Here is a 27,734-nt window from a genome sequence, read left to right on the forward strand (position 1 = left end):
CAGGGATGGTGGTTCCACCACTTCCCTTGGCAGCCTGTGCCAATACCTGATTACCGTCTCAGTGAAGAAATTTTCCCCAATTTAAGCCCCCCCCCCGGCACAGCTTGAGGCCATTTCCTCTTGTCCTATCACTTGTTACCTGGGAGAAGATACCTACCCCCACCTCACTACAGCCTCCTTTCAGATAGCTGCAGAGTGATAAAGTCCCCCCTGAGCCTTCTCCGGAGTAACTAACCCCAGCTCCCTCAGCCGTTGCCTATCACACTTGTGCTCCAGGACCTTCACCTAGAAAGGCCTTCACTTTTACGTCCCGGGCAGCCCCGCTGCCACTGGGGAGCCTCACACACACACACATACGCACAAACCGCCGCTCTCCGTTCGGACTCCCGCTCCGCCTCCCCTGGATCCCTTCCCGGTCGGGAGCCCCGGGCCCAACAGCTGTATCCTGAAAGAAACCGAGAGCGACTGACCTGAAACGCGACCCTGGCGGCGGAGGCCGGGTAATGGCATGGCCTGTGTCGATGCGAAGTGGGGAGACCGAGCGCTACGGAACGGGCTGAACCACGGACCCTTTGTTTCGAGCCACACTTTCCCCCCCTCGGCATCGGAAGGCCGGCGTGGAGCCACCGCCTCCTCCCCGTACGCATGCGTGGGACTGCCCGCGCGGCGCTGCCGTATTTCCGTGCTGGCTGTGGCGCCGCGCGGCCGCCGCTGCTATGAAGTTCGCGTACCGGGTGAGTGCTGCCCGCGCGCGACCCTGCCGCCTGCTCGCTGCCTTCTTAACGCCGTTCCCCTCTCCTTCTCCTTTCCCTTCGCAGTTCTCCGGCCTGCTGGGCACCGTGTACCGCCGCGGGAACCTCACCTTCACCCGCGATGGCAACTCCCTCATCAGCCCCGTGGGGAACAGGATCTCCGTCTTTGACCTGAAGAAGTAAGCGATGCCCAGTGTCTGTCTCTTCCCTCCATGCCTCCCGGGCTTCTCTCAGGTCGTTGGCCTAGCTCTCCGCCAGTCCCTACCCAGACCGCCCGTGGGCTGCAGGGCACGGCGGCAGGCAAGTCCGTGTTGTCCATGGGAGGTGGGCACAGTGCTCCCTGAGCCGCCTCTGCGGCTACTGCGGGCTGGGGCTTTCCAGGATGGTTTGCTGCGTAAAGCATCTTGAATTACCGTGGCTTAGCATTGAAAGGTAGAATCCTGCCTAGCAGAGTAACCGTCGAGGTGTTTCACGGTGTAGGTTTCTGTACATAGGTCCGTAAGGAGCGTAGGATAAGAAGTATGTAAAAGCGTGTGTTAGAAACAAAAAAAGAAGGAAAGATGATTTGTGTTGGATTCGGTTGTATGTTTTTTTTATGTGTTTCTGTGAGGCTACTGCTACAGGTTGCCCAGAGAAGTTGTGGCTGCACCATCCCTGGAAGTGTTCAAGGCCAGGTTGGATGGGGCCTTGAGCAACCTGGTCTAGTGGAAGGTGTCCCTGCCCATGGCAAGGGGGAGTGGAACTAAGATGACCTTAAAGGTCCCTTCCAACCCAGACCGTTCTATGTTTCCTTGTATATGTCAAGGTCTAGGCTGTCATCTGCCCTTTCCTATAGTCCAGAGTTATGATTGATGCTCATTATGCTGGTATTCTGGTCAGGAGCTCATCTCTTACATAGTTGGTGTTTATGGGATTGTGAAAGCTAAAGAAAATCACGGGGTTTTTACATCTAGGTGTATTCTATGGCTTTAAGGTATCAAACCATATTTCATTGTCACCAAAGATGACTGTTATTTCTATGTCCTCGTACCAAATTTACTGTTTTATCTTTTCTTGCAGCAATAAGTGTGAGACACTCCCATTGGCTACACGGCTTAATATTGTGTGCGTGGGACTCTCTCCAGATGGAAGTCTTGCCATTTTGATTGATGAAGGTACTTTTATAAAGGAGGCATTTATTTTGTAAAAGAATATCATAAAAATACAGCCTTAAGAGGGGAAGGTGAATACCTAGTGTATTGCTAGATATTCAGCCTTATTAAAAATCAGAAGTGCTCTGCTTTAAAAATTATGTTAGAATTTCTTCAGAAGATATCTTCATTTAGAGAACTTAAAAATAACTTATTTACAGAATTTAGGTAGTGAATTGTTATTTTGATTATATTTTTCTTGTTAATAATATGAAGCACTCTGTCATGAAACCTTTCTGAGGAGGTACTTCCCCCCAGCTTAAGGAAAGAAACTAAAGCTTGCTAAGGTTATGGTTTCTATGGGAATTTGATTATTTCCACAATCCTTCTTTTTCTGTGCTTACAGAGGGAGCTGCCTTGCTTGTCAGTTTGATTGGGAAATGTGTGATACATCGCTTTTACTTTCACAAGCCAGTTCACAGTGTGAGCTTTTCCCCTGATGGCAAGTGAGTAAAATCGTGTGTGCTTTAGAACAAAACAACAGAAAGTACCCCATAAACTAGTTGTGATTTTGAAGACATTCTGACCAATCTGGGATGATCCTTACTGATTAGTGTAGGGGGCATTTTATGTGTAAAGTTGAGAGGGGAAGAAAAGCAAAGCCTTGGAAACAGATACTATCAGGAAAGTTGCCTCTAACACGTGTTGTTTGTGGTGGGACTCTTTGAAATGTAGAAGGTTTGCTGTGAGTTTTAACTGCTCTTACGTGTGGCATAAGGTGAAAGAGCCCACAGGGAGATAGTGCTGCGGGGTTGCACAATGGCACTTGTGTCAGTGCAGTTTCACTACTGACTTGGGTCAGTGTTTGGGTTAGTCTAAGACAACTGTGCTACTGAAAGAGGCAGTTCTTTGAATCCAGTGCTTCTGTTTATATCCCTTATATTTTAACTGCATGGTCACAGGTCTGAAGTGTGGGTGAAGTGTGAAGTCTGAAGTGTGGTGTTCCAAGTGTCAGAAGGGTGAGAGGAAAAACTGCAAAGCTCCCCTCTTGGTAGCATTTCTCAGTTGAATTGACTTAAAGTGATCCTGAATTAGGTTTTTGAGTTAAAGTTGTAATCACAGTTCTATGTTAGGGAATTATACTGGCAGCAGGACCAGATTAAAAGATATGTGTAACAGGGGTGCAGATGTTTTGTGTTGCTGAAAGTGACTGATATGTGGAGCTGAAGAGAGGTTGAAATAGAATATCCTGGTTTGAGTGTTTGAACCTTTTTTTCCTTTGTGAGAACTGGAGAGCAAGTATTTCATTATTCAACTGAAGTGATTTTTACTGAAGGTTTTCTGTCTTACACCATGTAAGTTGGGGGGTAATAACAATCTGAAAATAATTTTTTGTTTTTCATTCAAAAGCAGTCTATATTTATCATTTCAATAACACAGTAACTATTTTTATCATTGTTTTGTTTCATTGTATTGCAGTCTGTACTGAACAGTTGTTTGCTTTAACAGCTTTGTGTGCAATTTTTCCCCACACATGACAGGAAATTTGTGATTACAAAAGACAACGTTGCTCTTATGTACCATGCTCCTGGGAAGAAAAGAGAATTTAATGCATTTGTTCTGGACAAAACTTACTACGGTCCGTATGATGAAACAACTTGTATTGACTGGACTGGTGATTCCAAGTGAGTTGTTAAACTGATGCGCTGTCTCCCTGCTCATGTTGTTAATACTCGCGTGCATGTTGCAGTCCTTTTTCTTTGCTTAGTATTGTACTAGCTTTAAAAACCCTTTCTGGCTCTCCTGATTCTCATTCTCTGTTGAATTAAGAAAAATGTGTTGGGCAGACTAGAAAGTATAAAATGTGCAAGGATCAGCAATGGATTTTTGCTTGAAAATGCCTAGTTATGTATAAAAGGAACATATCTTAGGAATGTGAGCAGTCCATCTATCTTTGCTAGAGTTGCCGATCTCAGTTTAAAGCTCTGTTGTGTGTAAAATTACTTATAAATTAGTGACTGGTGTCTTCTTGCTCATGATGTTCTCCACCCCATGAAAAGTTTTGCAAACCAGTATTCTAATTCAGATTGCCTTTTCTTTTATAGATGTTTCGCAGTAGGGAGCAAGGACATGTCTACATGGGTGTTTGGAGCAGAACGATGGGCAAACTTGATCTACTACTCACTTGGAGGGCACAAGGATGTAATAGTGGCCTGCTTTTTTGAAGAGAACAGTCTAGATGTATGTATAATCACACAACATTCTTAAGATTATGCTTCAACTATTTTAATAATAAAATTTGCCTATAGATAAGGATGATGACTGTTTTGATAATATCTCAACATTTAGAAAATCTGTAAGTAATAGGTCTCAACTCCTCAGCTGTGATGGGGAGTTTACAACACCATGAGTGTTTGAAGAAGTAAAATTTAGGAGGGAGAGTAAACTACTTAAAATAGCTCCCTCCAAAAATAACAGTTTTAATATGAAAAAATAATTGGCTGTAATGGTAACTGGTAATCGAATTGCCATTGGTCTTTTCAAAAATTACCTGAGGGCAGGTGAAGTAAATCACCACTTCTCAGGACAAGTGATTTTTTCTGAAAGCACCTTGAGTTCTAGAGGACTAAGTAATGTATTATAATGATAGAGTGCAGATTTGCTAACTCTTCTGCTTGTCTGTATTTGTAACAGAACAGCAGAATACAAAACACAGGTATTGTACAATAATTCTGTTTGTGTTCTAGCTGTACACAATTAGCCAGGATGCAGCTCTCTGTGTGTGGCAGTGTGATACAGAGCTTGATGGCTTGAAGCCCATGCCCCCTAAAAATGCAGCTAGAGAAAAGGATGCAGCAGAAGATGATGAAGAGTTTCTTGAAGAGCCAAAGGGTGAAGAAATTCATGGAAAAGCCAATCCAAGTGAACAAGAGACTAGAGAAAAGGTTAAATATTCACGTGTTGCAAAGTAAGTGATTCAAGTCTAGAGACTTTGAGTTCTTGCAAGAAGAGATTGGTTAACTTCAAGAGGTGACAGCAGTGTTTGATAAAGGTAGTTTATCAGCCTTTTTGGAGATGCTTTCCGGGAGGATCTCCATGTCTGTCAATATCAAAGGAGGTGTGGCTTACAAAGAGAATTGTAAGATAGTCAGAGCATTTACCTTTGATTGAAGAAGGGTAATGTTCATAGGCAGTCTCTTGTCAGTGGAGTTGAAGGAGATAGAGGATGCATGTAGGGGCCATCTGGGAGCACCTGACATCAGGCTTCTGTTCTCAGTCTCTCTGACTGTCAAGGAGATATAAAGTAAGTACCCTACCCCAACCCATGGTGGCATTAGCCTTGGTGAACATCACTTCCAGACTGAAGGAATTCAGAGTATACAGCTGTTGGATAATGTTCAGATACTCTTTATTTGACTATCATGTGGTGCTTGTCTGTTTAATTCCAGTAAGGGATATAGCTACGAACTGAGAAGACGTTCTCTACACAATAGTATTTATGACTGTTGCTTCAATTCCATGGCTTCAATTCCATGACTTCAATTCCTCTGTAAGAGGACTCGCATATAGAAGAATAAGCAGTGAATGGAGCCATCCACATTAGGGCATTAGATAATAGGAAAACACAGTGCGGTCCCTTTCACTGTGTGTGATCAGGTGTCCCTTCTTATAATCGGATTACTGTAGCAGCTGTAAACATTGAGGAAAAGAAGAGAATTGGCTTTCACTAGCTATGTAAAGTACATACATTTAGCAATTTCTGGAACTACTGCTTTTTAGTTTTATTGTAGAATACCTTAATCAGAATTATTTGACCTGTATTGAAATGCATCTGTAATTACATGTTTTTCTTTCGCATTGTTTGCTTCTTTTTTGATGCCAGGTATTTTTTCAATAAGGAAGGAGATTTTAATAACCTGACATGTGCAGCCTATCACAAGAAAACACACCTTTTAGTCACTGGTTTTGCCTCTGGAATCTTTCACCTCCATGAGCTTCCAGATTTCAATCTGATCCACTCGTTGAGGTGAGGTTTTGGGTTGTTGGGTTTTGGGTTTGTTTGGTTTTGTGTCGGTGATATGTTTTTAGGGAGGTTTCTTATTTGAGAAATAACCATGTTTAATACTGAAGGGTGAATAATTGGAGCACAAAAATCTTAAAACAAGAGTGTCTGTTTAGTACTGTGATTTCTGGAAAGGCAGAATCATAGTAAGGCATACCTAATAAATAGCATACAGCTGCATTCCATAGCTTGTTATGGAAAAGTTTGAGTGAGGAACTCCTGCATATTAGTTGTTGGCTATAGGTTTCTTTAATATTGTGAACTTTGTTCTCAGCTTCTTTGTAGAAAATAAAGACAATACTGGAGGAAAGGGGGAAGTTCTGCATATGTAATATCTGTATAAGTTCAAAAAAAAATGTTTTCCATTGCTCTGTGATGCTAAAGAATACATAACGTCCCTGCTTAAAAAATATTTTTTTGTCTTTTTCTTGAATGTGGGGAGTTTTACTCTGTGCTGGCAAGTACATCTTTGTTTGGCGTGTGGATATTCTGTCTTCATTCCGAATAAGGCAGTATTGCCTGTTTGATGTTTTTGAATATAACAAGGCAAGAATTTGTGTGAGGTTTTTGATGTTACAGTAATACAGAGTATTACAGTAATACAGTACAGTAGTACAGTAATACAGTTCAGTAATCAAAGAACTTGCTTGAACACAGGTAATAAACCCCACATTTGAAGCTTTATCACACAAGGCATGAAAGCACAAGTTTGTTTATTGAGTGATTCTCTCTTCAGTATTTCAGACCAAAGGATAGCTTCTGTTTCTATCAACTGTACTGGTGACTGGATTGCCTTTGGATGTTCAGGTTTGTAAATTTTTTTGGTCTGTATTCATGGAAAAATGAGGAATGTTGTGGGCATGCAAGCCCTAATTCCTCTTACTCATCTTACCCCCAATGTTAGTTTTCTTAATAATTTATAGTCTCATCTCTGTAGTGTCTAGATATAGTAAAGCAGGTATCCCTAATCAGTTTCTCCTCACAGAATTCTTGTAATTCAGGAAAGTGTTGTGTTGTCAAAGGCAAAAAAAAACCAAACCAAAACAAAATGTGTCATGTATGAAAACTCTAGCAGAATCATGATAAAGCCCATAGCCTTTGTAATTTATAATATGCTTTTGTTCTGCACACAGTCTCTCTTCCTTTGCCACTTGTTGTACATGTCATTCTTCAAAGCTTCCTGTATGTTCCAGCATTCCTACCCAGTCCGTAATGGTTTGCATGGTAATCAAGATTATACCTGTATGTGCAGCCCTACTTTTCTTTCCATCTAATTTATCATTTAGTTGATAGCATTGCTGTTGTAGAATTGAGAATGTTAATGCAAGTAACAGCTCCTGCTTTTTGAGGAAAGTTGCCTTGAACTTATAAAAGGAAAACGGCTTTTGTTAGTACTGATAGATGCATAATGCAGCCTGTCTGTATCTAAACATTATGCTTGCATTTACAGGGTCATTGTATTTGTAATTCTGGTTAATCCTTCTCCTGCATTTACAGGTTTGGGTCAGCTCCTGGTGTGGGAATGGCAAAGCGAGTCCTATGTGCTGAAGCAGCAGGGACATTTCAACAGCATGGTTTCATTAGCATATTCTCCAGATGGACAATACATTGTAACTGGAGGGGAGGATGGGAAAGTAAGTGAGGCAGTAGTAATAAGATACCAACTTGAATCTTAATAACATAGTAAAGAGCTTGAATTTCCAGTTTATCTGAAGAGCTCCTTTACTGTAAATTAATACGTGGTTTTTCTTAATACAAGGTCAAATTTTTTTCTCCTCAAGTGTTCTGATTTTTCTCTTGAACATATATATATTTTGATTTATTATTACTGGTATCCTCTACAGATTGCATCACTTACGCTATTTAGCTAATGATTTTTTGATCATTATAGATGGCAATCGCCATAAACACAAAAAGATCTAATTCATTAACTGTTAACTTATGTATGCTCATAGTGATTCCATGAGATTTTGGAATGAATGAACTTCACCCAAATTCATGTCCTTTTAATAATTGGTTTTGATGTGAAATCAATTAGAATTATTTATAAAATTGCAATCCCTAAAGAGATTTTTCTGAAATGTACCATTGCAGAAGCTTGGGGTTCTTTAAAGAAAAATTAGCTTCTTATGAATGACTTGTACTGCAATGACAGATACCTTTGTTGGTTTTCTAAAGATGTTTTGTAGTGTAATCCCACAGTCTCTTGGCAGGTAACTGGGACAAAGATAGTATTTTATTTCCTATCAAAACTTGTGAATGTCAGAAAAAGACCTGCCGCTTCATGGTTTCTGCCATTTGGATACTAAATTGGCCAAATCCCATAAGTCTCAAACTGCATGTAGTTAAAAGCGTAACATCTTTCTTCAAGGGAAAAAAAAAAAGCTAATATCAATTGTAACTTCTGGAATGGCTTTGCAGTTGGTTTTGAATTTGACACTTGATTAGACAGTATGAAGCTTGGGAGCTGAAAGTGCTCAATAAGTGCTACAGCTTTCCAAGAAAACTAACCTTGTTTCAAAATTTTTTTTTGTGTATCTCCACTTAAATTTTTATGTTGTATGTGTATCTTCAGGGGTTTAATGATAAGATGTGGCCTGTTTGTCTCACTTGTACAGAATTCCTTACCAATAGTTTTGAAAATCCTTTATGCTATTGCAGAGTTCTAAGACTGACTTCTTTATTCTTCTGCTACCTTACCTTTACGTTCTGTCTGAACTGGTTATGGAAATTCTGATAAAGCTTTTCTTTTCTCTCGTGCAGGTGAAAGTGTGGAACACTTCAAGTAGCTTCTGTTTTGTCACGTTCACAGAACATACCAGTGGTGTGACTGCTGTAACTTTTACTTCCAATGGTTATGTCATTTTGAGTGCTTCCCTAGATGGAACAGTGCGTGCTTTTGATCTACACAGGTAATTCTTCATAAAACCTTTTGTGTGTCATGTAGCCTTTAGTTGTTGCTAAGTGGTGTTTAGCCTGAACAAGGACTTTCTGAGTCTCATGCTGTGCCAGGGAGGAGGGGAAGCCAGGAGGAAGCAAAGACACAACACCTGACCCAAACTAGCCAAAGAGATATTCTATACCACAGCATGGCATGCCCAGGATGTGGAACTGGAGGCAGTTACCCGGAAGGGAGATCACTGCACGGGTTGGGCTGGATATCGGTTGGTGGGTGGTGAGGGGTTGTATTCTCTTCCCTTGTTATTTCCCTTATCATTATTATTATTAGCGGTAGCAGTAGTGGTTTGTGTTATACCTTAGTTACTGGACTGCTCTTATCTCAGCCTGTGGGAGTTAAGCTCTTTAGATTCTCCTCCCCATCCCTCCGGGAGTGGGGTGGGGGAAAGGGTGGGAGGGGAAGTGGGGGAGTGAGAGAGAGAGACTGTGTGGTCTGATTTACAGCTGGGCTTAAACCACGACACTGCTCTTGCTTCATATTTAGTAATTAGGAATTTTATCATTCCTACTACTCAAAGAGGGAGAAGACAGCCAGAATAACAGAATGCTTGCCATCATTTTAGTGATGGAGCTGTTTTAATATAACTGTGTACAGAACTAGATGTGTAAATGAGCCTGTGCTTCCTGAAGAATGGATGTATGCTGTGTAGTAGAAGAAAGCTCTTCTGTTTGAGTATTTCTGGCTGCTATTTCTGCAAAGTTGTTAATACCGTTTTTGAATCATAGAATTGTGCTGAGGCATTGCATCTAATTTTATACAAATAATATTTTTTCCATAGATAGATTAAAAGACTTTACAAGTAAAAGGAAATGCATTTTCAAGGAAGTTTGTAAATCACATGTTTAAATCTACCAGAAACATTTTCATAATTTTCACATTTACCACAGATACCGCAATTTCCGTACCTTTACATCTCCACGACCAAGTCAGTTCTCTTGTTTAGCCGTGGACTCCAGTGGCGAGATTGTGTCAGCTGGTTCCCAGGATTCCTTTGAAATATTCATCTGGTCAATGCAGAGTGGGAGGCTGCTAGATGTAAGGACCTACAGTGTTGGAGGGCTTGAATTTAACACGTAATATACATTGTGATGATCCTAAGTAACTTTGGGATTCACTGGAGGTTTTTAATACAACATTGTTTTGTTATATTTGAGAACCGGAGCTGCACTATGTTACTGTCGGCAATTTTTGATTGTTGCATGGAGGCTATACTGGATTTTTGTGTGGAAAATGTGTTTAGAATTTTGGAGTAATGAGCTCTTTCTAGCTGATGAAGTAACACCAGTATTGCTGAGCTAACACATCGACATAAGAGTCTTTCCTCCAGTAGCTCTTCAGAGATACTATTTTCTACATGTTTTTGGTTTGGTTGGTTTTTTTTTGTTTTTTTTTTTTTCCAAGTAATGAAAAAGGTTTAGGTGCTGTCCTAAGACTTTGATACAGATTCATGGACAGTTTTGCTGGAGCAAAACAGGGCACAATTTCTTGTGTAGAAGATTTTTCTTGTGTAGGGTGAGAAATAACCCACTGTCTTGCTGCTAGTTTGAAAAGCATTGTGTTCAGAGTAGATGTAATAAAGCAAGGGCACGGTACTTCTGAGCAAATCAAACTCGCTGTTTTTAATTCTTAAGCATTATTGTACATCTTGTACAAGTAGATGAACTAAGCAATTTAGGTATTTAATTTGGCATAGCTATTGAATACTGATCACTGTAGCACCTCAGCATATACCTGAGTGCATCTCCAGAGTTTTTAGTTTCTTTCCTTGATTTCTTTTGAGAGGAGCAGGAGCCCCATGCTATAAAAATCTGTATTACTCTTATTCACAGTTCTTACTAGCGTTTTTTTTTAATATTTTCAGATGCAAGACACAATGAATTATCAGAGCAATGACTTGCTTTTTCACAGCTGATCTGACTGTTCTGACGTGGGGGTGGGAGGAGCACACTGTATTCCTAAGTCTTGGTCTCTAAAGAGCCTATGTGCATGCATAAGAACAGTTGCAGAGGTCTATGCAATGGTTGTACTTCAGTGATTTTAAAAAATCCAAAAACTTGTGAAAATTAGAAGTTGGGAATCACTGGTATGCATCATGACACATGTGCAAAAGCGAACTCAAGCATGTGTGGACAAGTCAGGCATGGTTTCATTGCTATATTTAGAGTTTACTGAATGGCTACATTAATTTGTTTCTTTCACCTAATTCCATGTTATCATTTTTCTTTTATTAGGTCTTATCAGGTCATGAGGGCCCCATCAGCAGTTTGGCCTTTAACCCAATGAAGTGTGTTCTAGCTAGTGCCTCTTGGGATAAAACTGTCAAGTTATGGGATATGTTAGAAAGCTGGAGAACTAAGGAGACATTTATATTGAACTCAGATGGTAACCTTTACTTCATCTTTTATCAAATATAAAAATACTATTAAAAATATTTCAAGAATGAACAAGGCAAATACAGACACTTATTCTTGGTAATGAAAACCAAAAGTTGAGATAGTTCTCTGTAGTATTTAGTTAACAGTGCAAGAAATATTTTTGATTTAATACTGGATTTAGCTTTATAACTAGCTAAACATTTGCATGTTGTCCAGAGAAAAAGTAGTCATGCTTGTTACTCTGAATCTTTTTCTAGTAGTTAAGATCCTAGAAAAATATAGTGTATTTTATTTCAAAAATATCTGACAGCATTTTGAACTATTGATCGAATTCTTTGCAGTTCTTGTTGTTGCTTTCCGTCCTGATGGCAAGGAGCTTGCAGTTGCTGCTTTGAATGGACAGATAACATTTTGGGATCATGAAAGTGCAGTGCAAACTGGCTCAATTGAGGGAAGGCATGACCTCCAGATGGGAAGGAAGGAGCTTGACAAAATAACTGCCAAACAATCAGCCAAGGGAAAGTAAGTAAATGAGACTTCAGTGAAAAGAGATGCCTTTTGAGTTGTTTGAACATTTGAAGTACATCTGCTGTTCAAATATTTTTATTCTGATGTTGGATTTTAAACAACTGCCTGACTTGACATCTGGATGGATCCTTCTTGTCTTCTGCTTTGTCCACCTACTGAGCAGATATCTTTTGTCAGTTATAAACGTGGGTTGCCAGCATAATACTGAGCTTCTCATTCTGAGTTGTTCCCTTGCTAAATGTTGTGTGAGTGAAGATCTCCACTTTTCCTATGAAATGGTTATTCTTTTGTGTCTTCCAGCTCAAATGTGGCAGTGAAATTAACTACTTTCTCTTTTTCTACTAGGTCTTTTACTACTCTGTGTTACTCAGCAGATGGTCAGTCTATTCTGGCAGGTGGATTGTCAAAATTTGTCTGTATATATAATGTCAAGGAGCAGATTCTCATGAAAAAATTTGAAATTTCATGCAACTTTTCTTTAGATGCAATGGAGGTATGTGACCACAGGAGTCAGGTTTTTTCACTCCCCCACCCCTTTGGTTTTGGTGTTAACATCTCATTGCGTGGGATTCATGAATGTTTTGATAAGCAGAGGTCTATTTCCTTAGTTTTGTGCAGGAGAGTAGTAAGGAAATATTTTACAGAAAACAAAATTAATTAAAATTAATTCCTGACATTCAGCTAATTACTAAAGTCTTGTCATATTGCAGTGTTTGTACTGAATGAGCAGAACTCTTAAGCAAGTTAAGTCAGTTGGCACTTAACTTAAAATTGAAGAGAAAATTTAAATTATCAATATTTTGTAACTTTCCCTGGGTATCAGTTGCTTGTATTAGCAAAGAAATGAAGGATTTTATTTTGGACACAGAACAGCATCACTGAGCTTTACAAACTGGGTTTCTGAATATTGCCAAAAGCAAAATTTAAGTTCCTTTAAAGTGAGTTATGAAAAGCATCAGAAAGAACAAAATTCTGGTAACCCTTTTTGACATCCCCTTGTCTGGAAGAATGAGGGTTATTCCAGTGTTCATGTCAGGCTGTATTTGACTGTGGTTCCAAGTATGTTTGTTTTTTTTTAACAAGAGTGGAGCAGTGTTTGTTGCTCTGCTGCCCTCTTTTGTGGTAGTGTATCTCAACATGTGGCTTAAAAGGATATCGGAAATCAGACTGCTAGAAAAGAATCCTGGAGGGAATGGATGTTTTAAAATGGAGAGCTGGGAGGTCCCTAACACATTTGCATAGCTGTCAGCCCTTCCATTAGCATGATGCAGTTATGGAACCTGAAGGGGAAGAAGAATAGGGCTGCATCTGAGGAAATACTGTATCTCTTAAGTAGAACAACATTATAATAATGTGAAACCACAGTCCAAACTGAGTTGTGCTGTTGTGAGACCTTACGAGCAAAGCAGCCTGATTCTCATCTGTGGTTGGATGCTGTTGCCTGGTGTTGTGAGATAGGGCAGTTTCTCCATGAATTTGGAAGAAAGTGCAGCAAAATAATTACTAGATGACTCCTAAATGTTAGGAAGAATTTTCAGTTAATATAGGTGTTTGAGAGGAGGTTCAATGCAGTGGATGTGGAACTTACATATTTTTTCTAGGAATACTTAGATCGGAGAAAAATGACTGAATTTGGCAGCATGGCTCTGATTGATGGAGGAGCTGGAGATGAAGATGGTGTTGCCATTCCCCTTCCTGGAGTAAAAAGAGGTATGGTTTTTGGTTTTGCTGTCTTCTTACTAGTTTTTTGTGGATCAAAACCTTTGACATAGGCTTGATACCAGATAAGAATGGTTTAAATTGTTCAGCTCAGTTTTAAAGTTAAAATTACCTGAATGTTCTGCAGCTGCAGGAATCTGTTACATGAGTGTTCAGGTGATGGATGGGTGGTTCCTTTTGCATAGTAAAAGCAGCAGGAAACAGGAGGTCTCCTGGGTATGGAACCTGGTAGTGTTGATTTAATTTTCAAAGAGCAGAATTCAGTCCCACCGATTCAGCTATAGGATCTCTTGGGTATGGACTAACTTTCACTTACCTTGTCTTTAACTCTGCCAAGTTTTGGCATGTTCTGCATTATTTATCAGCATAATGATAACAGCTAGAGTGATAGCTAGACCAGGAACTTCGGTGAATATCTTAAATCACTTTTAAACTTCTCTTTTAGGTGACATGAGTTATCGACATTTTAAACCGGAAATAAGAGTGACTTGCCTGCGATTCTCTCCTACAGGTGAGTATTAACAATAAATATAAGGTTATTCTTTTTATTTCATATTAGCAAAAAAAAAAATAGAGTATTGGATGAGTAATAATGAAGTACAAATGGCTTGGAGATGGTGTCTCTAGATGTTACACAGCGCTGCTAGGTTTGTAGGCTAGTTTCCCACATAGTGGATAATTGGGAAATGGAAGCCTACATCACTTTCAGCATCATCATCAATGTACATCATTTTTTACAAGTATTGTCATTGCTGACAGGTCCATCAATGATGCATGGCTTTCAGTCTTACCCCCGCTTCTTGTAAATAATGAAGAGTCGCCTGTTTATCATTACTCTTTTGTTTCTTTCCTAGAAAACTCAGCTTTGTTCTTAAATATTGTTGACTTCTCTTCTAGGACGAAGTTGGGCAGCCACCACCACAGAGGGTCTCCTTATCTATTCACTGGACTCTGGGCTAATTTTTGATCCTTTTGAGCTAGATATTGATGTCACACCCAGCAATATACGAAAAACACTGCATCAAAAGGAATACACTAAGGCTATTGTCATGGCCTTCAAGCTGAATGAAAAAAAACTAATTCAGGAGGTCATAGAGGCTGTACCTAGTGATGAAGGTGAGTAGATCTTCCATTAAATTAAAATCTCTGTAAGCAGAGATGTGTAAGCTAAATAAGTTGAGCTGTAAAGGGCAAAGTTTAGCTCTTGGGGAGCTGGAGGGGAGAAGTATAATATTTTATTAAAAAAAAAAAAAGGGCAAAAACCAACCAACCAACCAAAAAAAACCCAGAAGAAACACCACAACTTTTTAGTGCAGTGTTTTAATTTAATTTTACCAGTTTACAGCATGCTTATGTATTAGCATGTAACTGTGTAAATTTTACCAGTTTGTGTAAATTTACCAATTTTACCAATACTGTGCAAATTTTTACCAATTTGCAGCATGCTCATGTATTAGCATATAACTGTGCTGGCAGATAACCAGATACTGGGCTGTAGCTCAAGGATGTAGTCAACAGTTTGAGGGAAGCGATTAGTCTTCTCTGTTGAGCATTTGTGAGGCCACATCAGGAGCCCTGTGCTTTGGACTTGACAGTACAAGAAAGACGTTGATACTCTGGAGCATCTGGTGGGGGGCTTGGAAAATTATTAGAGGGCCAGAGTGCATGACAGGTGAGGAGAGGCTTAAGAGAGTTGAGTTTGTCCAGTCTTCAAAAGAAAAGGGCAATATTTTTACTGCCTTCAAGTGCCTAACAGGTGTTAGAAGACAGAAACAGAATTGAAGTTCCAAAATCATAGAATCACAGAATGGTTAGGGGTGGAGAGATCCTTCAGTAGTTACCTAGTCCAACCCCCCTTTACTGACATACTCAGTAAAGTGTAGTTACACTGAAAGAGGAGGAGAGGGTAAAAGTTCTAAAGGAGAGCTGATGCGGGAAGAGTATTCTGTTAAGAGGAAGAACTTGGAGGCAAGGAAGGGCAGGGTGTTACATTCTTGCTTTTAAATACAGTAGTGATTGGAAAGCTCAAAGACAGGTACCTTGAAATGCAATCAAGACTGACTTTTTCTTTCCTTTTTTTTTGTTTGTTTCTTTGTTTTGGGGGGGGGTGTTTTGTTTTTTTTTTCCTTCCTCATGCTTTACTGTGGTCTCTTTCACATTATTCAACTTTGGCTATGGGCTTTTTTCCTTTTTGCGCAGTTGATGTTGTCTGCTCATCACTCCCAGACCTATACGTGGAGAAGGTATTGGAGTTCCTGGCCTCTGCATTTGAGATATCTTGTCATTTAGAGTTCTATCTTATTTGGGCTCATAAGTTGCTCATGTTGCATGGACAGAAACTGAAAACAAGGTGAGATCTTGTGAAAGTTAAAACACAAGCTTTTTAAAATTGGTTTACCTGTCAGCTTAGTATTTGTACTTAACATTTGCTGACATTCTAGACAATGCATAGACAATAATTAAAACTACTTAATTTTTACAACTTCTTTACTAATGGTAAAAGTTACAGTTTGAACTTGATGATCTTAAAGGTCTTTTCCAACCTGAATGATTCTATGATTCTAACAAGTGTGTATAATAGAATTAGAATGCATAATAGGAATTTTGAGGATAAATTGCAAAAAGTGTTTTGCAGCTATTACAGGTAAAATTTAGCATAGCTTGCTTAGCTAAAAGCACATAAAGATTTCAAGAGTGATGGTAGGATTTTAGAAATTGCATTTTTAAACAATTATGCATATTAATTGTAATGAAAAGATAATGTGCAGGTACAGACTGCATTTTTATAGGCTTATGATTATAGCATGCACTCTTAGCTTGTTAGTACTGTGCTTTTCTACGTAGTTTTTTATAACTACATGGGCCTTGTCTGTGAATTACATTCAGCCAACCCAAAGTATAGAGTTTATAGACTTTCAGGAACAAAAAGTAGGCAAATTTACAAATTTAAAATAACTGAGAAGTAGTATGAGAAGGAGTCTTGCAGGTTAAAAGAAACGGTGCATTGTTTAACGCTTTCCTTGCTTCAACATGGGTATTCATGTTTTAGTTACTTAAATGACTGGAACATATATTCTCCTTTTGTTACTCTTGAAGTAGAAGAGGACGACAATTTAAAACAAACTGTTCCTTGTTCAGAAAGTATTGTAGTAACTGGAAGGAACTGTTATCACTACATTGAGCAGAATGAGTTCTTCAAGCTGCAGTTTTACATTACGAAAAAAGTGGTTTCTGGCAATATTTTGTGTTGAGTATAATTACTGAAGGCTGAGTCAAAAGCAAAGAGCTTTTGTTTATTTAGTGTTGTCTTAAAATGTTCATGCTGAAAAGTTAATGTATGCTTGTTAAAGTTTTGTGAGTATAGAAAAGTTCTAGACTTCCATGTGTACATATAAATTGCACTGCAAATTGCATGTTTTCTGCATTGAAGGTCAGTGAAGCTGCTCCCTATGATCCAGTTCCTTCAGAAAAGCATCCAGCGTCATTTTGAAGATGTTTCAAAACTGTATGTATTGTTAAATTTAAAAGTTTATATGAAAACCCTGCACAAAACTGTAGAGTAATTGGGGGATATTAGTCTGGTGTTAGAACTTTTGATATAATCTTCTTTTAGAGGTCTTTTTATTTTAAGAGGAAAATGGAATCTTATTTCTAACTTGTTCCTATTTATTTTTACAGCTGTGAATGGAATATCTACAATATTAAATATGCATTGGCCATGTCACAACAGCGGGGTATGAAACGTCTGGCAGAAGAACCATCAGAAGATGAAGAAAACTTGGATTCTGATAGCGATTATCTTATGCAAGAAGTTCATAAAGACAATTCAAGTTCCTAGTTATTCTGTGAGAAGGAGAAGACTCAAGACAATAATTTTATGCAGTGGTATTCACTGAGAATGAGTGGTCCTCATAGTGGCACAATTTAACTGCTCCAGTGTGGATGGAGTTACATGTGAGTTAGTTGGAGAAATGCAGGATAGACAAAGTGCTATCCATGGCGTATTTGGTCTGCCCTTTGGCCATAACAACTCGACAGCATTGATTTCTTAATTGTTTTTTATATATATATTATTATTCCTGATTTCAATAAGAAAAAATGTTCTTCTATAGGTGAAGTTAGAAGCCTGACTGGAAAAAATGCATTCTTTATTAAAAATGCATTGTATGTAGATGAAGTATTGTGAGTTTTGTAATGCACTCTTGTCATACTTTGGACTTTTTATTTTTTTTAATCCTGTTTTAAAATCATTGTTAATTGGAGGTCTACAGACTGCTCTCAACTTAAATGTTTTACTTGGTTTTAATACCTATGTGTTAATGGATTACTGTTTTCCTAGTTCTGTAACATCCAAATCTGATGAAGTTTCAACAATGAGGATAAAAGATATAGCCATAGCAATGTATATGGGAGAAAATTTACTGGACTGTACAACTTTTGCAGAGGTTTAATTACCGTGAGATACTGTAGTAAAAATTTGTTTGGAAAATACAAACTTAATGTAACTTAAACTTTAAGAGAACATGGTACAAATATTTCTTTTTCTGATTAAAGCCCTTGTTTTGTTTTTTAACGTTTTTTTAATATATTAAAAGCTGAAGCAGTTGATTTCCTAGGGTTTTGTGAATTTGTGTGAAATTGGCAAGTAATGACAGTGAGGTCCTGAATACAAGGAACAATACCCATGCTTGTAATACTTTCAGGCCACATGTTGAAAGGGCTCTGTTTAATGAGGATACTGCAAATACTATTTTTTCTTTTTTTATCTACAGTGTACTCTGTTCTTCTGGATTTGTTTTCTAGTCACTTTCCTCTCCTGGAATAGAGGAGAGGTATGAATAATAAAAACTGCTGAAGAAAAGACATGTATAGTCAGTTTCTAGAATTTCAGTATGTAAAACAAAATTACACTTGCTACTTAAATAAAACATAACAAACATAAAAACATGCTTTGGGGTTACAGTCTTCATGCTTAAAACATTTATCAAGGCTTCTCAAAATATATTTTAGAACGTACAAGAGCCTTGAGAGGAGGTGAGAGGGGTAGTGTAGCACCAGTTATATATGACATAAGGATATGTTCTAGTTGCATTAGTCATTTGGCTTAAGCTGTTACAAGCTTCTAGGTAATCCGAACATTTTATGATGCACATGAAAGTCAGTCCAATTTTCCAGTGTGCCCTACCATCTTCATAGAAAGAGTAATGATATACCAGGGTTTAAGCCTGATCCAAAGTTTGGCTTGATCCTTGTGCTTGCTGGCGTAATTTCTGAGTCAGACAATGGCTCATGTGGGCTGGGGTTTGGCTTTGAACCAGTGCTTGATTTGAGCTGATCATACATAGATCATAGAATGCTTTGGCTTGGAAAGGACTTTAAGATCATCTACTTCTAGCCCCCAGCCATGGTCAGGGCCAAGGTGCTCAAGGCTCTGTCCAGCCTGGCCTTGAATACTGCCAGGGATGGAGCTTTTCTACCACTCTCACAGTAAAGAACTTCCTTATATCTCACCTAAGTCTCCCCTGTTTAAGTTTTAACCCATTACCCCTTGTCCTATCACTGCAGTCCCTAATGAATAGTACCTCTTCAGCATCCTTGTAGCCCCCTTCAGATACTGGAAGGCTGCTATGCGGTCTCCACGCAGCCTCCTCTTCTCCAGGCTGAACAGCCCCAACTTCCTCAGCCTGTCTTTGTACAGGAGGTGCTCCAGTCCCCTGATCATCCTCGTGGCCCTCCTCTGGACTTGTCCCAACAGTTCCATGTCCTTTTTATGTTGAGGACACCAGAACTGTACACAGTACTCCACGTGGGGTCTCATGGGAGCAGAGTAGAGATGTCTACATGTATTTCAACTGGTCTGTCTTATATGTAGGTTTGTTTCCTTAATAAAGGGGAAGAGGGGCAAAAAATTAGAGCAGATTTCACTTTTCACAAATAAATTTATCAGTGATGAACCTTAGCACTGTTTAGCATTTCATCTTTCTCTCTAGTCTTTAAAAGCAAAACACTATTGCACAAGATCCTAGAAAGAAAGAATCTCTCCCTGTATGTTGGTTTATTTATCCTGTTTCTGTTCGCAGTTGTAGCCTCAGCAGCCCCTTGTTGCCCTTGGCCTGGTGTGCTCCCCCCGGGGCAGGCTGCACGCACCTTTCGGCTACCCCCTCTCACTTGCAAAAGGGAGCTGGTGGTGCTAGGCTTGTGTTAAATACACGTGCCAAGGATTTTTTTTTTGTACATTTTTAGTTTTTACTCTTTTTGGTTTGTCACTACGTTATTACTACTAAATGAGGTTAGGGAAAGGACCAGGGGCCTGCAGGCCTCAGCGCGGCGCCCTCCCCGCCTGCAGGGGGCGCGGCCAAGGGCGCAGCGGCCTGCCGTTGCTCCGTGGCCAGGCGCGGCCCTACCCTAGCGGCGTCCCGGTTTCCCGCCCGCCACCTTCGTCCTGCCTGCGGCCATGCTGGTCCCTCGCGGGCTGCCTCTGTGCACCGCGCTGCGGTGGGCAGCGCCCGGCCTCCTTGCCTCCTTCCACTCCTCCGCTCCGCGCCTCCGCCCCGCCCGCGTCGCTGTGGTGAGTAGGAGGAGGAGGAGGCCCCGGCGGCCTTGGCGAGGGGGGTGAAGCGGGGCGGCACAGCAGCTCCGAGCAGAAAGGGTTCGTTTTGGTTTTGTTTTCCTGACTGTCACCATGCACCCTCGGCCCCGTGCCGTCGGGAGGGCCGTTCTGCCGCTGGGCTCGCTGCGGAGGTGGGACTGGTGCGGCTGTGAGGGTATGGCTGGGTGTCGGGCCGAGGAACGACTCGTCTGGTGGCAGCGACTGCTTGGAAAGCCTTGGGAGAAGCTGAAATCCTATCACAGAATGCAAGGTTGGAAAGGGATCTCAAGGATCACCTGATCCAACCTTTCTAGACAAAGTATGACCTAGACTAGATGTCCCAGTGCCCTGTCCAGCCGAATCTTAAAAGTGTCCGGTGTTGGGGAATCCACCACTTCCCTGGGAAAATTATTCCAGTGGCTGATTGCTCTCATTGTGAAAAATTTTCCTCTGTGCCCAGCTGGAATCTCCCAGGAGTAACTTGTGCCCATTACCCCTCCTGTTTTCCATGTGACTCCTTGTAAAAAGGGAGTAGCCACCCTTTAAGCACTGGAACATGGTGATAAGATCTCCCCTGAGCCACCTTTTCTCAAGGCTGAGCAAACCCATAGGAGGGGATGGTGCAGCCACAGGCTGCCAAAGGAAAATTTAGGCTATAGGTAACATCCCAAGTGGAAACACAGTTTTTGAGCTCTGTCTTTGAAGCTCGAGCTTTTCATAGTCTTGACAGCATAAAATGTAAAGAAATAAGTAGGCATCACCTGCCTGAAGAAGTCTGGGACAGAGTTAGCTCGGGAATGGGCAGAAAGCCAGTCCAGATGTCTGAAAGGTAATTTACTAGGAATGCTGTCATTTTAGCAAATGACAGGATTTTAAAACAAATGTTCCTGTTGACACTAGTGACTTAAATTTCTGACTGTGGTAGAAGATTTGTCACAAGCGGGTATTGAAATAACGGGATAGTGGTTTAGTGCTTTGGCTGCAGTGAGTTTCAAAAACATTTAAAAGGTATTGCTTACAGGAGATAACTTTAGAATAATTGCTTGTGTTTATTCAGTCTGAATTAAATGAAAGACAAAAAGAAAGTAGAAGGTGGCTCTTAAGTATTGGAGCAGTGAAATTGTAATTGGGATTAATGCAGACAGAAGAACATTAATGCACCTTACTCATTTGGCAAAGTGGTAGTAGGTGTCATGCCTGTAAGAGCAGAGGACTGGGTGCTGTGATCTGAAACCCCTTTCATGTCCGGTGTTTCTAAGTCAGTTGCGAGTTTCTGTTCATGTGTCTGTGATTAAAAAATTTAAAGCTCTTGAAAACTTGAGATAAAACCAGGAGGGAAGAGAGTAAAGTTAATAAATAGACTCTTCTGAACTGGATTTTTTCCTTTCAAAACAACCAACCAAACAAAAAACCCTACAAGTGTTTATATTTTCAGGGACTAGATAATTCTTTGGTGTTTTTTTTGTTTTGGTTTTGTTTTGTTCTTATAATTGCCTTTTTCCCATTTTTTTTAATGTTTCTTTTTCTCCTTCCTTCTACTTTGTGATAGACTCTCCACCAACACAAGGATAGCTCAATGCTTTGTGCTTTTTTATTCTCCATTGTGTATAAACAATGTTACCATGGTAGTAAGGAAAAGTATGGCTAATATAGAATAATTGATTAAAAGGGATTTAGCTAGTGATCTCTGATGTGAATCCTCAGGCAAAATACAGCAGCAGGTGAAATATTCTATGCCAAGTGCACTTTTATCCCATTTCTGTATGTATACCTAGGTGAGAACTTATCTCACACAGATATGGACACTTCATAAATAGATGTGCGACACTCAGAGTAGCCTGTTGTGTGCACAATAAAAACATACCTAAGGATATCGTGTCAGTTTATTAACTCTGAGGAATAAATGCACAAGCCAGTAAATAAATATTAGTTATTTCTGAGACTTGTCTGTGATGAGGAGCTATAAATAGGAAATGTCAGTTCTTCAGTGTGTCAAACGGTGATGCTGGTGCTAATAGCATCATGTTGACTGGCCTATTTAAGGAGCTCATTGCTAAGTAGTTTTTTGCAGGGGTTGGAGGAGGTTTGTTGTTGGGATTTTTTAGGTTGTGGCATTTTTTTTGTTTGTTTGTAATCTCACAAAGCTTGTGAAAGATCCTATAGGAAGTTTTGCATCACCTGAATTTCTTGATTTTCTTACTGCAGGTCCTGTCTGGTTGTGGTGTCTACGATGGCACAGAAATTCATGAAGCTTCAGCGTAAGTTACTTTATAAAGCTGTAGGGTCCAAAAACATCTCCTTCACATTACAGAAGTCTGTTGAATTTAGTTTTGCTCTCTCTGGCAATGAAAATTGCCCTGAAAGATGTATGATGAAGCTTCATGGTTTTCTCACAGCATAATTGGGACCTTAGGCCATCTTCTTGCAGTATTTGGTGGTTGTCCAAAAGTGAAGCACAGCATGTGCAGTGCCAGAGGAATGAGTTTGAGAGAGACTGTCTTTCCTTCAGAAACAGAAATTCAAAAGTTCCAGAATCTCTCTTAAGAGAGTTAAGTAAAGACTTCATTTCACAATCACTTCGAGTTTCTGTTCCTGCGGCTAAATCTAACACTAGAATTGTTCATGCTTAAATTGTATTATTAACTCTTAGTGTTAATTGCTAAGAGATATTTCACCTAGACCTAGATTAAGTGTACGCATAGGTATGTTAATTGTGGGACTCTTCCATAATACCTGGGGACTTGCAATGAGAAAGGAAGTTTTTATTGTTCTGGTTGCATTTTTATTATTCTGCCTCCATAAGAGCACTGAACAAAGAAACTTGTCTCTAGCTTACCTGACCCTGCCTCCAAACTGACTTTATGTTCTACTTTGCACTTTGGTGTTACATACAAGGATTTTGCTGCTGTGTGCTTAGTGTGCTTTGATAAGACGTGGTTTTCCTCTTCCTCTTCTTTCAAAATCATATTTGTAGCAAGATCAGGGGCCAAGTAAAGCCTCCCCTACTAGGTTTACAGCATGTTTTATCTCTGTTTTTATAGCATACTGGTACACCTTAGTCGTGGGGGAGCTAAGGTTCAGATGTATGCTCCAGATGTTCCTCAGATGCATGTCATTGACCATAGTAAAGGGCAACCTGCTGAAGCTGAGTCAAGGTAAAGTCAGTGTTTAATGTGTTTTCCGTGACTGCTATGCCCAGCACAGTGACAGCTGCACATTCTTCAGACATAGTAGCCTGTAACTGCGCTTGTAGCACTTTGCTGACAGGCTTTAGTAGCTTCATGCTATCTGGTATTTTGACTGGAGAGAAAATACTAAATGAGCTTTCTGGGCTTGATTATATACAGTCTCCTAATGCCTGTGTTTCCCAGTAGAAGTATTTCAGAAGCATCAATTAGCTTCAGTTACTGATTACCACTGTTCTTAGTTCCTCCCTTTCCTCTTCCTCTGTCAAAACATTCTTTATGCTCTCTTGTGCACAAATGCTTAATTCATCTCATTGATTTATTTCTTTTTCTTCAAGGAATGTTTTAGTGGAATCTGCAAGGATTGCTCGTGGTAAAATTGCAAGTCTGGCTAAACTTACTACAGCAGACCATGATGCTGTGATATTCCCTGGTGGATTTGGAGCTGCTAAAAACTTGTGCGTGCCAGCTAAGCATCAGACTCCTTAACTAACTCTTCAAGATCAAGTATGACTCATACAATAAAACCAGGAAGCAATAAATATCCTTATTTACTACATACAAAACCTCTACTTAATAAGGAAAACTCCTTTCAAAGTGTTGGGAGTTGTGTTGTTCACGATTGTTTCCAGTTGTAAATCTTACTGGCGTTGTCACTTTTTAAATTTTCCAAACAATGTTGGTGAGAATTGGTGAGAGTGTAGGTAATGCAGAAGAAATCCTTTTCCCTGTACTCTTGTGATGATTCTTTTTTGGGCCTGACTGAGGGAAGTGAAGGGAAAACTTCAGTAGTTTCAGGTGTTCTTATTGCTATTACGCTCTTTCTTCATGTCTGACTACCAAGAAGTCCCCTCTTGCATTACTGACGATAAAGCAACAGCTAGCTCAAAAAGAGAAAAAAAGAAGTGTTAGCTGTGGGGAATACTGATTATCTGGTTATTGACCTGCTGTTTTTTGGCTTTGAGAAACCTGAATGTTATTCCCCTTTGTATGTATTTTTTTCTGTGAAAACATTATTGTTCAACTTCTCAGTAATCCTAGAAGGCTGATTTGATAATTCTTATTCCTAGATGCTTATATCAAGTAAGGAACTTCCTGACATACCAAAGCCTTAGAAGTGGGTCAGTTTGGCTAAAGCATTGATGATCAACTGCAGGCTTTTTCAGCCACCTTTTAGAAGCTATTAAACTTGTGATGACCCTTGAGAGCCAGTCTAGGGGCAGATGGGCAGACATCACTAGTTGTAGATTTACATTGAGGTACGTATGAAGTTTCTTCTTGTGGCAGATCTACCTTTGCTGTTGATGGGAAAGATTGCAAGGTGAACAGAGAAGTTGAACGTGTCTTGAAAGACTTCCACAAAGCAGGCAAACCTATTGGGTATGTATATTAGTCGGAGGGGCATTTATTTGATAATGTGAGCATGGAGACAACATCTGTTTTGTTGAAATGTGCAGCCGTTACTGTTGGAACTAGAAAAAGCATCTTCCTTTTTGCATCAGATGTAGCTTATTTTTTTTTTAAATGTGTTTTTCAAGATGCATGTGTGAGTAGGTGTTTGTCAAAGAAGCTAGAAAATGCTGAGTGAAAATTGCCTTGTGATGTCATTCAGATTTGTGAGAGCATGTCCATTTGAATATTTTCTATTATGACTGAGTTTTGAAAGAGAGTCATTGTAGAATCACTCCTATAATTCCTTTTGTTGCAGTCTTTGCTGCATTTCCCCAGTGTTGGCAGCAAAGGTTCTCTCTGGTGCTGAAGTAACTGTGGGCCATGAAGAAGAGGAAGGTGGCAAATGGCCTTATGCTGGGACTGCAGGAGCTATTAAAGAACTGGGAGGAAAGCATTATGTGAAAGAAGTAACTATATCCTTTCCTGTTAATTGCCATGTTGAGAGACAGTTTAGTAATGTGTCATTACAGTAATGGATGCATGCAGGATCTATGTGTTTCCCCTTAGAGTTTAGTGGGAATATACAGTGTATAGCAGATAGCATGCAATATAGCACATGATTAGAAACATTGTCTTCTGTACGCAACTGTATTATTAGGAGTTGTTCTCAGTCATTGCCATAGAACTCCTTGGACATGAAGTAAATGCTGAGTGAATTTGCACATGAAATTGGCATGAGCTACAGCTGATCAGTTCTCTTTGAGATTTTCTTTCTTTTCCTGTAGTCTAATGCTATAATCAAACTGTACTCAAGAGACATTTTATTACAGTCAGTAAATTTTGTAGGTTTTCTTGTGTTTCTGAGCGTTCTCACAAGTGCCCATGCAGTGTTTGTATTTCTGGCAAAAATAGCTTCTAGTATCTTGGACTACAGGTTGCAGCTGTCTTTACAGCTGGACAGTATGATGTATTTGTACATGATTTTTTTATAGGATAGTGGAGTTGCGAGATTTTTTGTCAGTGATGGTTTATTTTGCAGGCAGCTTCTGCAAGTGAGACATAGGCTGTGTTTTCCTTAACCCCCTTTTACGAAGCTCATGTGGATATGAAAAACAAGGTTGTGACTACCCCAGCATTTATGTGTGAAACAGAATTACATCATATCTTTGATGGCATTGGGGCCATGGTCAAGAATGTGCTAAAATTAACTGGCAAATAAAAAGAAAAAATTCAGAAATGTTTAAATTTAGGGTATAGTATCAAATATAATATGGACCAATGGAAACATTTTCACCTGCTTGTCCTTTTCACAGTCCAGTGAATCCTGATACAAAGCTGATTGATTCCCAGCTGCAGGGCTTTCCCTGCCATTCTGTGAGAGGAGCCTACAGAATGGCTTATGAAGTACAAGCAGTCTGGCCTGAGACCTGGAGCATTTTTCGAGTTTTTCCAGCTGAAGAGAGTTGTGCAGATGTATTCTGAAATCAGTCCTCCCAGTGCACCAGTGCCAAATCATCTCTTTGGGGACAAAAAGAGACTAAAGGCCCTTTCAGAAGCCAAGGGCAGATGTGTTATAGGGCTATAGCAAGTACAGTGTCAGTGTATCTGGTGGAAGAAGAATGGGAGTAGAGAGGAATTAGTGCATGGTTCAAGATCTGTGAGCTCAGGGCTGTATCTGTGAGGATAAAGCCTGGATCAGCTGTCAAATGAATAGACATCTCCCACATCTTAATTTAGCATGGTATTAATTAAAAGATTAATGTTTCATTTTTCCATTTCAAATAATCCTGTTTCCACAAAGGAGCCATTGTGAATATCAGTCAGCAGCAGGCTACATCTTAACTGCCATAACACTAGCACTTTGAAAAACTCATCCATTGGCCCATTGTCACTAAAAAAGTCTTGAAAGGAGGGAGAAAATATCCGCTGATGTGACGCACAATTTTTAAGGATAATAACTGCGTAAAAGTAGTTGTATGATTAGTAGTGGATGGAAAAAACAGTCTCAAGTTATCCCCACTTTCCCTGCCTTAGGGTAATAAAGCTTTCTCCAAAGAAACATTACTGAATGTATGGAATAATGATGTATAAATAAATTAACTTCTGCGTTTATTTCATCCTTGTCCCTTCACTTTTGTTTGACAGCAGTCTTTGATAACACTGGTTGATACATTCTAGCAGGTTTTCTGCTTTTTGGGTCTCTTCAGGTCTTTGGGCCACTTTTCCCATATAGAATTCAGCAGTGTTTCCCCTTTTCCAAGATACTTGTCACCTTTTGATTCAGCAGGAAGTAACATTTCTCAAATTAAAACACGGAAGGAAAATGACACCCCTTACCTTGTATTAAAGTTCCTCTTGCATGACAGACATGCCAAAGAGAACCCATATTTTTAAGACAGAATTGTATGCTACATAAATGAGATCTACAAGCCTTAGGTTAGTTTGGGGTATGGTGAATACCGTATGTGGCTGAAGACTTGCTACGGACATGGAACAATGTTTTTTATTGGGGGGAGCGAAGAGGAAGAGTAAGGTTGGAGTATGGCTGGTGGGCATGCTCTGCTTGCTCTGTGTTCACAGAATCAGCGTTTTTGCTGCTGGAGCCTCTTGGTGTGATTAAAAAAATCTAACAAGAGCATTCTGAATTTGTACTTCAAAGGTGACACCATTTTCTTGCAGATTTCACAGAGATTTCTTGTGCAGATTGGCAACTCCAGCGTAGTCACAAAGAAATACACAGAAACCAAGTCATGGTAGCAGGTTCGTAAAGTGGATTTTGGACATACTCTGAAACTTTTGCTTGTGCATCAAATTTTTCATGGAATTTTTATTATCAAATTGGTAAGAAACAGAATTTAAACATTGCCACTGTAATTCAGTGCAAATCTTTCCTCCATAAGCTTTACTTTTATGTAAGTGAATGTTTTTGATACCGGTTTTATACACAGAGGCTTAGCGGTGTATGGGAGGTCATTGTTCATATAAAATACAATGGCACTTCAAAATGTGTCATTCCAACATCTGCAGGAGTTTTAAAAGAAA

At 39.8% G+C, this 27,734-nt stretch overlaps 3 protein-coding genes across 3 annotated transcripts in view; 2 read left to right on the forward strand and 1 right to left on the reverse strand.

Moving 5' to 3' along the window:
- The window catches only part of LOC134155374 (uncharacterized), a 422,006-nt gene that overhangs the window by 232,196 nt on the left and 162,076 nt on the right, over positions 1 to 27,734 (reverse strand). The gene's annotated exons all lie outside the window — the stretch shown is intronic.
- Positions 705 to 18,099, forward strand: PWP2 (PWP2 small subunit processome component). The gene is made up of 21 exons (XM_062602582.1): positions 705 to 734; positions 819 to 931; positions 1,812 to 1,906; positions 2,289 to 2,388; positions 3,424 to 3,567; positions 3,988 to 4,123; positions 4,630 to 4,850; positions 5,766 to 5,909; positions 6,682 to 6,752; positions 7,443 to 7,579; positions 8,709 to 8,857; positions 9,792 to 9,939; positions 11,136 to 11,286; positions 11,621 to 11,801; positions 12,153 to 12,300; positions 13,409 to 13,517; positions 13,972 to 14,037; positions 14,424 to 14,642; positions 15,726 to 15,876; positions 16,957 to 17,031; positions 17,205 to 18,099. The coding sequence occupies exons 1-21, from the start codon at positions 717 to 719 to the stop codon at positions 17,362 to 17,364; spliced, it is 2,736 nt and encodes a 911-aa protein (XP_062458566.1). The 5' UTR covers positions 705 to 716; the 3' UTR covers positions 17,365 to 18,099.
- Positions 19,883 to 26,804, forward strand: GATD3 (glutamine amidotransferase class 1 domain containing 3). The gene is made up of 7 exons (XM_062602524.1): positions 19,883 to 20,094; positions 22,321 to 22,373; positions 23,157 to 23,270; positions 23,639 to 23,758; positions 24,588 to 24,680; positions 25,009 to 25,165; positions 25,783 to 26,804. The coding sequence occupies exons 1-7, from the start codon at positions 19,981 to 19,983 to the stop codon at positions 25,909 to 25,911; spliced, it is 780 nt and encodes a 259-aa protein (XP_062458508.1). The 5' UTR covers positions 19,883 to 19,980; the 3' UTR covers positions 25,912 to 26,804.

This window comes from Pezoporus occidentalis, unplaced genomic scaffold, assembly GCF_034315485.1.
Source record: "Pezoporus occidentalis ecotype Australia unplaced genomic scaffold, CSIRO_AGI_Poc_V1 ctg77, whole genome shotgun sequence".
Classification (NCBI taxonomy): Eukaryota; Metazoa; Chordata; class Aves; order Psittaciformes; family Psittacidae; genus Pezoporus; species Pezoporus occidentalis.